General features: G+C 44.5%; 1 protein-coding gene across 1 annotated transcript in view; it reads right to left on the bottom strand.

Annotated features, from left to right (window-relative positions):
* Positions 1-15,298, bottom strand: part of LOC126184643 (synaptic vesicle glycoprotein 2B-like) — a 255,137-nt gene that overhangs the window by 158,164 nt on the left and 81,675 nt on the right. The window contains exon 2 of the mRNA XM_049927121.1: positions 10,679-10,898. Coding sequence (XP_049783078.1) covers positions 10,679-10,888 — 210 coding nt within the window. The 5' untranslated portion in view covers positions 10,889-10,898. The remainder of the gene's footprint in view (positions 1-10,678; positions 10,899-15,298) is intronic.

Genomic DNA, 15,298 nt, shown 5'->3' with positions numbered 1-15,298 from the left:
AGATCCATGTTATACGGATTGCAGGTTCTGTTTTGCAGGAGGATAAGGCTTACGCAAAGTCAGAAGTTTCGTATTCCTGCGTCGGCTCGAAGCACGCCGTACAGAGGCAGGTAGCGGCGGATTCTAGGTGCACCTGCGACTCAGAAGCGGTGACCAGGACCGTCTGTGTGCCTCGGGCCTTCAGGTCGGTGCGATCCATCCCGAGTCTTCGCGATGGAAGACCCTTGCTGTGGACGAGGCAGAAGTGGCAGACATTGGCAAGGCTACCATCTCAAAGCAGTGGAGGCTAGTGAAGCAAACAGCTAATGGGCCGTTTCCAGGAAGACTTCAAAAAATGGTTCAAATGGCTCTGAGCACTATGGGACTTAACTTCTAAGGTCATCAGTCCCCTAGAACTTAGAACTACTTAAATCTAACGAACCTAAGGACATCACACACATCCATGCCCGAGGCAGGATTCGAACCTGCGACCGTAGCGGTCACGCGGTTCCAGACTGTAGCGCCTTTAACCGCTTGGCCACACCGGCCGGCAGGAAGACTTCCTCTTGCCGTAGAGGTACGTATTGCTTCCACACGACCTGATGTTATGGACGGAATCGTACACAGTCCCTACACCAGTGGCTGGAACCATATCACCCAGAAACTGAAACATCTGCATTTCGAATCACTTCATTCCTCCGTTTACCAGCACATACACACATTTCTGTCACGAGAGTACAGACAATCCGATGAGGCCATATCCTCGCTGGGGGTACACTTTTGACACAGGCCTTACCTGTCTTGAAACAACCAAGCTAGGTGGTGATTTGGTTAAATCCCTAGATCATCGTGTCAGATAAGTGTGTATCAAGTATCCGTGCAGATATCAATATTTAGGTTTTTCGGAAGGTTCCATAGGTCTATGAAGATTTTCATAGTTGGTTTCCTTCAAAATAACACGTTAATTTTTCCTTAGCCATCCTAGTCATATCTAAGATTGTGCTCAGTTATTTTAATGACCTCGTGATCGAAAGGTCGTTAAACCTTAATCTTTCTTCCTTTCTTCTTACGAAATCACACTTCTCCAAATAGCTATCACAATATGGCTCTTATCACCAGCATGAGAGAGACACTTGTGCAGGCGATCAGCTGCCGTCTCGTGTGCATTGAATAAAAATTTTACGTCTCCCTGCGCTGCCATATCTAAACTGACTACCACAGTTTTCGCATCCCAGGTGGACTGAATGAAAAGAGCTTGCTTCTGTTAGTGGGCGAAATAAATACTGATAGGCCATCGGGATCTCATGTTATTATTCTACCCAGTATTAGACCGTGGGAAGGCATGGACTGCGATTCTACTTGCAGAGAGCCACTGATTTGAATAAGCAGGTGGGAGGGAGGGGATGTGGTAGAAATCGCAACACAATATAAAAGATTTCGAAAGTAGTACTAAGAGGAGTATTCTGAAATGAGCAGAGAACAACGTACTCTTAACCGAGGGCAACCTCCACTGGCATAGATACATTCACAGATTGACATACCGAGATACCATTCATCTATAGCTACACAGTTTAACTGAGAGCACTTTTTGAGAGAGAATACGGAATCATGAGAACTAGATTTCGGCAGCGAAAGGGGGGCCGTGCGGAGAAGATGGTGGCAGAATTCGGTCGACCTCACCGCATGGCTGCCGCTGCTGCTCTCTCGTTGTATTGCGAAATATTCTCGATCGCCAAACGACCGAATCCGAGCTTCATTTTTAGACAGTGGCCGAAGTCACGAATCGTTAAGGTTTATCGTCGCACGGCGGAGCATACCCATGGACAACAGGCTGTCACGGGCGAGACGGCAGCCAGTGGACTTTTCAAGAAGACGTTCCAGAATGGGCGGGAGCGGCGTTGCTTAGGGCTTTTGTTAGCTGGTCTGCATCTCATACAAATTCATCTACAGTTGAAGAAAGTAGTTCCGGTGCCAGTTTGCTAGGTGGTCAAGAGGTTAGCTGTCACCTGCTGGTCCATAGATCTGGACGCTTCCTTTTTGCCCCAGACGTTTCCTAACAAGGCGCAGTCTCTGCCGTTGAGACGGCGGGATGTTCTGTGTTCGTGCGCGCCTCAAGACAAAGAAGACGCTTCGTTTTAACTTGAATCTTTTTAACACCGCCGCCGTTCTGAACAATTTATTAATTCCTCTCTAAATGACGGCAGTCGAGATCTGTTTACAGATTTCCATTCCTCTGTATGTAGTGAATTATTGTTACAAGGTATCCCCCGTCTCTGTAATTATTTAGCTGCTTCAGTTCACTGTTGAATCTTTATATACTTCGAAATAAAATTTATATGTAAATTATGGATAGAGTAGCGGTTTGTTTCTCGTCAAAAGGTCCCGAACCTGTCACTTTATTTCATATTCATTAGTTACCTCTCGATTCATCCTTTGTTTCTGGTCTTGAGCCACCGCCCGCGCTTTCATCACTCCACGTTCAGTTCTTGGGAGGATTCGTAACATATTGTGTTACATCGTCTAGCTTGTCTTCTGAAGGTGTCATTATACTCCCGGAAAATCTTATTCAAATTTATGAGACTACATATGAGTTTTCCTTCGAAAGAAACGCCTCATAAGAATACTCTTTGCTTTAAAGAAGGAAATTATACCACTTGCAGATACAATAACCTTCGTCTACTCTATTACTGGGAATTCCGTGCACGTCACCCAATTTATTGCAATCCATCATCAATGATCGATATTTTAGATATTGGCTTTCAAGTACATTTTCATATCGTTTTATAATATTGACAGCATTGTCTATTAGGGAAGCATTTTAAGTGTTACAATTTGTGTTTTTTCTCAGAATTGTATTTCGTTCACAACAGAGTCCTTCTAACTATTCTTTGTAAGTTAATGAATTTTCTAATTTCTGTTCGTCCTCTAGTCTTGCAGCCACATTTAATCAGCATCAGCAGTCGCTCCTGAGCACACAGAAATCGACGGCGAAAACGCAGACAAAATTTTGTGTCTCATAGGTAAGATGCATATGAGGGGCAACCATCAGCCTCGTCAGTCTCCAGACAAGATCAATAAAGTCTTGCGAAAAGTTAAGATGGCAGTTTTAATGCTTCAGGAGTTCTACATAGTCTCTCCACACATGAATACAACGGTCAGAACGTTCATACATCCACGTGAAACTGTCAGGAAAGTTCTCCTTTGGGATGTTAGTCGACTTGCGCGTCACATTGGCTTGAATATCGGTATACTGTCGAAGTGTTGACACTTCAAATGAATTTCTGCACTTTGTTGTTTTGTGGTGGGTTCGTACTGATGACACGAAGTCCTGTCGCCTGTCGAGATTTTTTCCAGCAAATAACTGTTCGCGCTATGCGTTTCAATCAAGTCGCAGCAGGCGTCTACGCCTCGTTGTTTCTGTTCAGAAGTCAAGATGTGCGGGACAAACTTTGCATACACTTTTCTCTTTTTCAAAACATTCTGCACAATTTCTTGAGCACTAGATTTTGATATGTTGCTCCATTGCGATTTGTGACAGAACAACATTGACACACGACGATCGCACTTCCTCTACCTAATACTGCCTGCTCAAAATTGACTTGAAAAATGCGTATCTGTTGTTTATAGTTCTTATTTCATGCTGTCGCCGTAATTACTGCGCTGACATCGGAAATATGCTAGGAATAAAATCAGTCTCTGGTCTTTCTGGACGGATGGCGTAACTTCTAAATATTCTGCGGTGCGGGATTAGCCTGCGGTCTAAGGCGCTGCAGTCATGGACTGTGCGGCTGGTCCCGGCGGAGGTTCGAGTCCTCCCCCGGGCATGGGTGTGTGTGCTTGTCCTTAGGATAATTTAGGTTAAGTAGTGTGTAAGCTTAGGGATTTCACACACATTTTTCTAAATATTCTGTGAGGTTCCTGGGCCTTACGCTCGATATAAGTCTTCCTTGGATGTCAGATTAAAAAAACCCAAGCGAAAGATGCGCTGAAACGCCTACATTGCAACACTGGGAGGGCGAAGAAGAACATGCTCCCTTCATCCGTATGTAAGGCTTCTTATACACTGTGCAGTCACATTAATGTGACCACCTGTCAAAACCCTGAACATCTACATTTTGCAGAGCGAACCGCTGCGAGACGTGCAGGAAGGGAGCCAATGAGGCTCTAGAAGGTACCGGCAGAAGTTTGGAGCCACGCCGACTCTAGTGTCGTGGCCAGCTGCGCTAGGTTCCTCCGCTGAAGATCCATGGCGCGAATAGCCTGGTCGGGCTGCTTCCACGTATCTTCGAGTGGGTTTAAATCCGGGGAGACTGGTGGCTAGCGGTGCACGGTACACTCATTCTGGTGCTCTCCGAAACAACACGACATTGTGAGCTGTGTAACACGTTGCATTGTCCTGCTGGAAGATGCCATTGAGCCGAGAAGACACAAACTGTATGTAGGTGTGGACAATGTCCCCATGGATAGAAGCGTACTTGTGTCGACCCATTGTGCCTTCGAGAACGACGAGATCACCCAAGTAATTGCACGAAAAGATTCTCCAGACCATAACTCACCGTCCTCCGGCCTGGACCATTCCGACATTGATTGCACGGAGTTTGCTTTCAGACGTTTCACGCCGTACGCGCCAACAGCCGTCTGTCCAATGGTGCATAAAAAGCGATTCATCTGTAAAGGTCACCTGTCGGAATTCAGTGGACGTCCAGTTGTGGTATTGGCGTGCAAATTCCAACCTTCGTCGCCGATGAACAGCAGTTAGCACGAAACAGGCCCATGGGCAGCAATGTTCGCCGAAAGGTCGTTGAGGAGACACTGTTGGTAGGTAGCACTTTGGTTCATCTGGCCGGTCAGTTGCTCGACAGTTGCAAATCTATTCGCTCGCACACATCTCTGCAATCGTCGTTCACCCCTGTCATCTATGCTTTGTGGTACACCATAACTACCTCGGGGCCGGTTTTGGATAACGCCATTTTGCCATCCATGGTATACCTTAACCACGGCGGCACGCTAACAGTTTGCGAATTTAGCCGTTTCGGAAGTGCTTCCGCCCTTGTTCCAGAAGTCAACAATCATGTCCTTTAGGACGTCAGATAAATCGCTCCCTTCCAGCAATACGACGACGACTACATCGTTTTCCGCGTCTCCCCACCACGCTTTATATACCCTCCACTGCTAGTACTGCCACCTGCCGTCTGTCAGTAGTTATTGCAAACTGACGTCGGACGTAGATGGTGGTCACATTGATGTGGCTGAACGGTGTAGACCCCAGTACGTTGTTCTCGAGGATGAGTGTTCGTCAGAGACATGAGTATCGTCAGCAGCGCCCCAGCGAAGTATGCCAGGACCTGTCTTGTTCTCTGTAGACATAAATAATCTGACTGATAGGGTGATCAGCAGTCTTCAGGTGTTTGCTGATGACGCTTTAGTATACGGGAAGGTACCATCATTTCATCGATGAGTGCTATGTAATTAGCCTGTTTATATGTTGGTAGCGCTGTAGACTGCATTAATATCACTAGCAGCGCTGTGCGCCCTCTGTAAGAGACTCGCTGGCTGGTCGGACTCGCAGTTTGAAGTTAATCGTTAGCAGTGATGGAGGTTAGAAGCAGGAGATTTAAGATTGATTGGACATGGATTGTAAAATGTGGGTAATGGAATTATTGACGCTTATATAATATTTGGAACTAGGCGTCACTAACGATTAAATAATTTTTCGAACCAGATGTCACATGATTAAGGTAAAATCTGATAAATACATTGTTTTCACTGCAACAAAATCTTTCCTTTGCTAACCACATGCCTATTAGTAGTTAGAGCCTGCAGTATTTAGAATCTTTTTATTTAGCTGGCTGTATACTTGCTGTAGTTCGTGTCATGAAGATTTTCTGTGAGGTAAGTGACATATGAAATGTTTGGATTATTGTTAGGATTTCTTCTAATTCAGGGCCATTCTTTTGTGTTAATTAATAGTCCGATTGCGTTATCCTGGTATATTGTGTGTCATAAAAGAATAGAATAAGTTTGAGCTGCATTTATCAGCGAAAATTCTGTAGATCTGTGTTCAAACGATAAAGACAAGCAAAGTGACAGTACGTCAGTTTCAATCAGCAGTTTTAGAAGGTTCAGTTGCATTAAGCAATTTAAGTAATAACGTAGAAGTTTCACCTTCTTATTTATTTCAGTTTAAGTAAAAAAAAACATTATATGAAGAAGGTTCAACTAGACACGGATAATGGATGTCTTAGAATGAATTTCTATTTGGTGTGACGAATGGCAACATGCGCTAAATGTAAAAAAAAAGTTAGTTAAAGCAGATGAGTAGGGGAAACAATCCTGTAACATTCAAATACAGCATCAGTGGTCCGCTGTTTGACAGAGTCAAGGTACGAGTTTAGCGTTGCAAAACCATATGATATGGTTTACGAGCATGTAACGACGGTAGGAGGGAAGGCGAACGGCCGACTAGAGTTTACTGGGAGAATTTTAGGGAAGTGTAACTCATCTATAAAGGAGACTGCGTTTAGACCACTAGTGCGATCCAATCTTGAATACTGCTCGAGTGTTTTGGATCCCCACCAGGTCAGTTTAAAGGAAGACATAGAAGCAATCCCAAGGCGTCTTGCTAGGTTGATTATCAGTAGGTTCGATCAACAGCCAGTATGACGGAGATTCTTCAGTAACATCAAATGGGAATCCCTGGACTGACGATGACGTTATTTTCACAAAACCATACTGAAAAAATTTAGAGAACTGGCATTTGCAACTGACTGTAAGGACTGTGAAATCAAGATAACAGAAATATGGGCTCGTACGGAGGCATATGGACAGTCGCTTTTCGCTCGCCTCTTTAGCGAGTGGAACGAGAAAGGAAATGACTTTTAGTGGTACAAGGTACCCTCCTCCAAGCACCGTTATGTTTCTATTATTTTCAGATTGTGTCCTGCCTGGTGGTCCAATAATGAAACAAATATCTGGAGTAAGTATCCGCTCTGGTTATTAGAAAGTCAAAGGACATTTCAAATTTGATAGAGTACGGTAAAAATCGTACCACAAATTATATTTTTATACTCCAACTTTACGAGATTTTAAAAGGGGTCTATGACTTTATAACACAGGAATAGCGCTCGCTGTGCGATCATTCCTTCGTTCGTGAAATTCAGACGGCACTAGAGTAAATGAGATTGCCCAGAGAAATAAAATTCCCATCTGCTTCGATTACCTAAGCTCAGTGCAGTCCATGCTGTACTTGCACCCAAAAGAACATCTAGGACACCCTTAATCAGCTACACCTACAAGGCACAAAGAGCCGCAATCAATAATAAAAACGGAGTGTGCCATAGATAATACTGATTCATCAGAACACTGTGACGAATATATAGAGTAATCATATCACGGACCCGAGATGAAAAGGATAAGTTAAGTGAAAATGCAACAGATGTTTTGCAAAATGAACTTGGACCAAAAATACTCAGATAAGGATTCGAGAAAGCAAATAAGGAACTAAATCCAAAAATAACTGCAAAATATAGCAACATTTGATAACAAAACAAAAAGTTTTCTATATGAGCTCATCAATGAAATGCATGAAAAAAGAAAAATCCCTAAAAATCCCAAGATAAGGAAATCACATCAGACAACCCATGCCTCCAAGATACTGACAAAGATGGTACGCAACAGAATATCAAACAAAAATAATCAAAAGATAGCCGAAGATCAATTTGGATTTAGGAGAGATAGAGGAACTAGAGAAGCAGTAATTATCTTAAGAATACTGTGTGAAAAATACTCATAATTAATAAATTACTGTTTGTAGACGTTATTGATTCCGATAAGACTTTCAGCACGGTAGAATGGTCCAGATTGATGAAAATTTTAATGCGCATTAAACTGAATCCACAGAGATAAGGAAATAATCCAGCAGCTTTAGAGGAATCAGCCAGCAGGAATAAAAATGAAAGACAGTGATGATAAATATGCAAAAGTAAATATAGGTGTTCAGCGGGTATGCAGCGTTTCCTCATTACTCTTCAACATATACAATGAGTATGCAATAAATGAACAGATAGATACATATGTTGAGGGAAGACCTGTACATGGAGAAACTATGAAAATGGTAAGATTTGCAAATGATATAGCTATCTGAGCCGGATCTGCCAGTAGTTTCCAAAAGAGCATATAAGGTATAAAAAAGGTATTTTCAGGAAGATAAAATGTCAAAACAAATCAGAAAAAGCCGAAATACGTCTATATAGCAAAGCTTAAGTGTAAACAAACCTAAGTCAAGATGAAGAGAATCTAAAGCACGTCACGAGCTTTAAGTACTTGGGCAGTTGAATAACATGCTGTAGATCATGCCAAGATATAGCTATAGAAATTTAAAAGCTAAAACGGAATTTAACAAGAAGGAGAAGTTAGTAACATCGAAAAATCGTAGTATACATACCAGGGACAGTACATAAACCTTTTGTCTCGAACGTTGCCCTATATGGCTCGGAGTCAGTAGGGGAGCCAGAACGGAAAAGATTGCAAGCTTTTGAGGCGTGGTGTTGAAGAAGAGATCTGAGGATTTTAGAAGAAAAACCCTTAAATAACGTAGGAGAGAAAAGATCGTTGTGGGCGACTATCAAAGAAGAGAGAGACCGATGGGTTGGACACATACACAGATATTGTCCATTCACTCTGAAATTAAAAGCAGGAAAAATTCCTTCGAAGAATGCACGAAAAAGACCAAAACTTCAGTACACCAGACAGATAAAATATGATCTTAAACTGTCAACATACTCGGTACTGAAGACACTTGCAGAACACAGAGAAAATGGAGAACGAGAAGCGCTGCCGACCAGTTCATGGATTGAGAATAAAAGAAGGTCTAGTACAGTGTAGAGCGTGAGTGTGGATTTTATTCGGTTTTACACGCTCATTTAGGCTAATAATGGACTGGTCCCCAATGTAAGTTTCAGAAAATGCGATATATAAACAGTTAAAATACAATAACAAACAGAATAAAATTTATATCATTCGCAGAAAAATGACGCACACGTCTTCCCTCTACCTAAAGAACGGGCATCCAGCCATGAAACTAATACCAAAAGTAAGTTTGCCGAATCATGTAAAAATAGCGGACTCGTAACGACAGGATGAACGCTATAAAAGACTGAAATGACATATGTCTGGAGGGGCGGGGGTTACACGGTTAATGGAATTCGGCTCATACGGAAGCTTACTGACAGTTGTCCTCCCTATGCAATATTCCCGAATGGAAGGGAAAATAATAGCTGTACCTGAAGCGCAGGGGTTGCACAAAGATATGAAACATATCGAGAAACGCATATCTGAACACAAATACAGATGCTAGCTGAGCCGACAGGTTGAGCTGTTTGACAATGAACGGCACAGGTGCAATGTCCTCAATAAGTTTCAAGCGGCAATCGTGGTCACAACAGTTTTCTGTGTAGTTGTGAGTGTATTATGTCGGAGCTAAATAAATTCGAACGTGGGCAAATTGTTGATGTTCGTATGGTAGCCGTAGTTTTCGGTATTTCAAGAGGCACCGTATCAAAGGCTTGTACCGCGCACGGGGGAAAGCGGGAAAACATCATCCGCTCAGTCACAACGCGGACGAAAGTGTCTATTGAGTGATGGCGATAGACGGTGATTGAAGAGGATTGTGATGAAAAATAAGAGAACAACAGCTGCAAAATTCACTGCAGAAATGAATGTCGCACTCGCGAAACTCGTCAGCACAAAAACAACACGTAGGGCTTTCCATAAGAAGGGAATTGGAGGGCGGGCTGATAGCCGTAACAGTTAAACTTGATGACGAAACCATGAAACCTGGACTGTGGAGCAATGGAAGAGAGTCATTTGGTTAGTGGAGTCTTGCTGCACACTGTTTTCAGCTCCTGACCGAGTTTACATCCCAACAATGAAACATAGGAGGGGGAAGGTGGAGGGGGAGGGGGAGGGGGAAGGGGAGGGAGAGGGGGAGGGGGAGGGGGAGGGAGGGGGGTCAGTGATTATTTGGGCAGCCATATCGTGGTATTCCATGGAACCCACCGTTACTCTTCGAGGTCGCATTACGGTCTACGATTATGTACCATTTTGGCTGATCAGGTCCATCCCATGGCACAATGTTTGTTCCCCAATAATGATGCTGTGTTCTACGATGACAGGGCCACTGCTCACACAGTTCACGTCGTCCAGGACTGGCTTTGTGAGCACGAGGATGACTTCCTGCACCTTCCCTCGCCATCAAGGTCACAAGATCTCAGTGTTATTTAGTCTTTGTGATCGCTACCCACCTCCATCACCGTTACCTGAACTTGTCACTACTTTGCAGGAAGAACGGTATACGATCCTCTTAAAAGCGATACATGACCCATATTTATTCTTTCCGAGATGACTGGGAGCTGTTTTTGAATGCCAACTGGTTTACTACGCCGTATTAGGCATGGTAATGTGTTGTGTTTTTCGTGTTTCAATATTTCTGTCCATCGCTTGTAAGTGATCAAGTGTTATATCTAGTTGATGAAATTCGAACTCATTCGGAAGCTTACCGGCAGTATTTCTCCCCGCGAAATATTCGCGAACGAAACTGGAGAGGAGGAAATAATAGTGGTACCTGAAGTATCACCCGGCGCACGCTGTAAGGTGGCTTGCGTGATGAAGACGTACGGGGAAGGTACGGCAGCTCACATACCTGGCGAATGGCATCTTCGTGGAACTGGGCAAGCACAGAGATATCGGAATCGACGTAATCCATGAGCTCCTCTTCGACGTCGAGCGCGGCCTCGTCGTGCGGCGCGGTGGCGAGCATCGAGCCGCCCTCCTCGGTGTACGACATGCCTTCTGTACTGCGCACCAGCGCCGCAGACTCAGACAGCACACCGGTCGATCTCCGGCCTGGCATCCTGGGTCATCTGCAAGTACATTAACAAAAGAGCAAGTCAGCTAAGGCGCAAACATTCCGTCGAGAAGCTACACGCAAATGCACACATAAAAAAAATTTTGCGTCACCCCAGTTGCCGAACTCTGAAGGTAGACGTTGACTGTGGATACTGTATCACAGACACAGTACCTTTGACTGTTGAGAGATGACACTAAAAGCGCCCAAAGATGTAAACAACCATGCATGAGCAGCGCCTATTAGACGAAGGAGGTCCGACAGCCGATCAGTTCCAGTCATTCCACCAGGAAGGAGGTACACGGCTCGTGTTGTCTGTAGTTCAACCATGCCTAGACGGTCAATACCGCGGTTTGATCGCGTCCGCTTTGTTACTTTGCGCCAGGAAGGGCTCTCAACAAGGAAAGTGTCCATGCGTCTCGGAGTGAACCACAGTGATGTTGTTCGGACATGGAGTACATACAGAGAGAATGCAGAGAGACAGGAACTGTGGATGACATGACTCGTTCAGGCCGCTCAAGGGCTACTACTTCAATGGATAACCGCTACCTACGGATTATGGCTCGGAGGAACCCTGACAGCAACGCCACAATGTTGAATAACGCTTTTTGCACAGCCGCAAGACGTCGTGTTATGACTCAAACTGTGCGCAATGGGCTGCATGATGCCCTGCTTCACTCCCGACGTCCATGGCGAGGTCCATTTTTGCAACCACGACACCATGCCCAACAAGATGCCGAATGGACCGCTCAGAACTGGTATCACGTTCTCTTCATCGATGAGTGTCACATATGCCTTCAGCCAGACAATCGTCGGAGACGTGTTTGGAGGCAACCTGGTCAGGCTGAACGCCTTAGACACACTGTCCAGCGAGTGCAGCAAGGTGGAGGTTCCTTCATGTTTTGGGGTGGCATTATATGAGGCCGACGTACGCCGCTGGTGGTCATGGAAGGCGCCATAACGGCTGTACGATACGTGAATGCCATCCTCCAACCGATAGTGCAATCATATCGGCATCATATTGGCGAGGCATCCGCCTTCACGGACGACAATTAGCGCCCCCATCGTGCACATCTTGTGAATGACTTCCTTCAGGATAACGACATTGCTCGACTAGAATGGCGAGCATGTTCTCCAGACATGAACCCTGTCGAACATGCCTGAGATAGATTTAAAAGGGCTGTTTGTGGATGACGTGACCCACCAACCACTCTGAGGGATCTACGCCGAATCGCCGTTGACGAGTGGGACAATCTGGACCAATAGTGCCTTGATGCAATTGTGGATAGTATGCCACGACGAATACAGGCATGCATCAATGCAAGACGACGTGCTACTGGGTATTAGAGGCACCGGTCTGTACAGCAATCTGGATCACCACCTCTGAAAGTTTCGCTGCATGGTAGTACAACATGCAATGTGTGGTTTTCATGAGCAATAAAAAGGGCAGAAATGATATTTATGTTGATCTCTGTTCCAATTTTCTGTACAGGTTTCGGAACTCTTGGAACCGAGGTGATGCAAAACTTTTTTTGATGTGTGTAGTTATGAACGCTTCTGAGATCGTACAGAAGTATTCAGAAATCACAGTTTGGAGACGGTGGCTGTTTTTTTTAGTTTTAAATATTGTTTTTCAATGGAAGTTGACTCTTATTAGGGGTAAAAGCGGAAGAGATGGTGGGTAGATGGGGTGGGATAGACTAGACTCTAGTCTAGTCTATAGTAATTTCCAAGCATGTCTGATGTCCTCCGGACATATTCGTAGCAGTTCACATCACTAAAAGTAGGTGGCAGACATATCATATAACGTAAGAGACCGAATAGTTTTGAGTCAGGGTAAAGCTCCAGTCTTTCTGTGTCTACTGGGACTCTGAAGCAACTATGCTTTCCTTCAAACAGGCCAATACACTTTCTTAACGGTATTCAAGAACTTCTGGAAGAGTATTACACAGTTATAGGGTTTGACATTGTTTTCAGTGCTGCTCTTCCCAAGAACGAGAAGAAAAAACTTCAGAAGTGACGGAAAAGGCTGTCAGTAGAGTGTAGATTACGTGGAAAATTCGGTGAGACTGTACTATGGTGGCAGCTTCGGGCTTCCTTATTAGGATATTTCGGCGCTATCTTAGCGAAATTTGTCACTTTAAACAGTTACGTGTGTTATATTGCTGTACCCTTATTTTACGTCCGCCTCCGTAGCTGAGAGGTCAGCCGGCTAAATGCCATGGGGAGGAACTGGTTTAGATTTCTGGGACTGCCAGGTCTGTTTCCATGATGGGAGGACTGGAACGGGTTACGCTCAGCTTCATGATGCCATTTGAGGAACGGCTCCGGCTCACGAAACATGACAACGGCTGGGAGAGTGGCGTGCTGAACCCATGCTCTTCCATACTGCATCGGAGTCCGCGAGAAATACGGGCCCAGCGACGAACCTATGACTTCGCACTACCCGGCTTGTCCGCCAAACTTCGCGTACGCTCGGCCTCGTACAGGGTCCACGGAATACCAGTGTTGTTTTTGTTGCGGTCTTCAGTCTAAGGACTGATTTAATGCAGTTTTCCATGCTACTCTATCCTGTACAGTCCTCTTCATCTCCAGGTAACTACTGCAACCTACATCCTTCTGAATCTGCTAACCGGATCCATCTCTTGGTCTCCCTATACGATTTTTACTCTCCACACTTCCTTTCAGTATTAAATTGGTGATCCTTTGACGTTTCAGGATATGTCCTACCTCCCGATCCCTTCTTCTAGTCGGGTTTTGCCACAAATTTCTTTTCTCTCCGAATCTGTTCAGTACCTCCTCATTAGTTACGTGATCTACCCATCTGATCTTCAGCATTCTTCTGTAGCACCGCATTTAAAAAGCTTCTATTCTCTTCTTATGTAGACTGTTTATCGTCCGTGTTTGATTTCCATGCATGGCTACACTCCATACATATACTCTGAGAAAAGACTTTCTGACACTTAAATCCATACTCTATACTCTCCCTCAGAAACGCTTTTCTTGGCATTGTCAGTCTACATTTTATATCCTCTCTACTTCGGCCATCATCAGTTATTTTGTTGCCCAAATAGCAAATCTCACCTACTACTACTCGTTTCCTAATTTGATTCCCTTAGCGTCACCTGATGTAATTGTAATGGAAAAGGTACCCACTAAAGGTGTTAACTTTCTCATGTGCTGTCGAGAGCTTACATGCATTTAAACACGCAGTCAAAAACTATTAATCTCATCTGAATTAGCTGCTGGCTCCCAGCCGGAGACGGCTGCTGGCACGCGTAACGCCTGCAGTGTCACGTGCTGCGACGGAGCGCTACGGCATGTCTTTCTCGTGGGCCCCAGTCCGCATCCAATGACGCCATTGGCAGAGGATGACACAGCGGTCGATCGGTACCGATGGGCCGCCAGGGGCACGTGAACGGAGTTAATATTTACGTCACCCCTGTTCTACACTCCCTGTATGGATGCTACGGCGACACCGTAAACACTTACATATTTTATTTTGTTGTACCCCTACAGTACGTACGAAACCGAATTGATTTGCTCGTCGTCAAACAAAAAGACAGACTAGACTGGACTGTTAAGCCACTCATCTTCAGTGTGTTGGCGTCCCTTTACTTCTATTGATGTAAAGGATTTGGAAATGTGAACAACTGCCGTCAGCCTAATGGCTACTCTCAGACGGGTACTGACGGCAGTTAAGCGATAGCATTCAGAACTGACAGAGAATAAAGGCTGTTGGGCTATGGAGCCGCGAATTATTTGAGGTGTCGCGAATCATGGCAGTCATGAGACAGTAGGATTTTAGCTGAGCAGTCGTGCTGAATCTTTGCCCGACGAAGACAATCTTAGGGACAGTTTCTTCCCGATGAAAATCAGTCTTCTAAGAGTATCGATATCTACGTGATGAGTAATCTTTGCGTTTTGTGCGGTCATTGCATCCTTCATCTAGTATTAAGACGACACAGGGGGTTGTCTGTTCTGCAATTGCTAGCAGGAATACGCACACTTATTCTGCCAGAGCATCGGCATAATACTACCAGTAATTAATCAACATACTCGTACCTCATTTAATTACATGGTCAGTACATCTTGATTCCCCATCCTCGTAATACCACACACACAATAATTAAAAATAAACAACCAAACGTCAGCGACTAAGACGGTTCTAGTACGGCTCTTGCCCAGACCCTTTCTAAACGGAAGCCAGTTAGCGCCTGAGATAGTAAATTATTAGCAGAACGACTAAAAGTTCCACAACAATATATTGACAAGTTGTTTAAATATCTGCGTTTATGTTTTATTATTTCTGTTGAAGAGAAGTGCACGCTGTAATCTGTAACCAGAATATTGACAGTTATTACGAACAGAACTCTGTTCAGGTATTGTATGGCTTCTTTTGCTCAGACTGTCAGT

This window comes from Schistocerca cancellata, chromosome 4, assembly GCF_023864275.1.
Source record: "Schistocerca cancellata isolate TAMUIC-IGC-003103 chromosome 4, iqSchCanc2.1, whole genome shotgun sequence".
NCBI lineage: Eukaryota > Metazoa > Arthropoda > Insecta > Orthoptera > Acrididae > Schistocerca > Schistocerca cancellata.
Note: the sequence above shows the minus strand (reverse complement) of the source record. Positions and strands in the feature narration are given on the sequence as shown.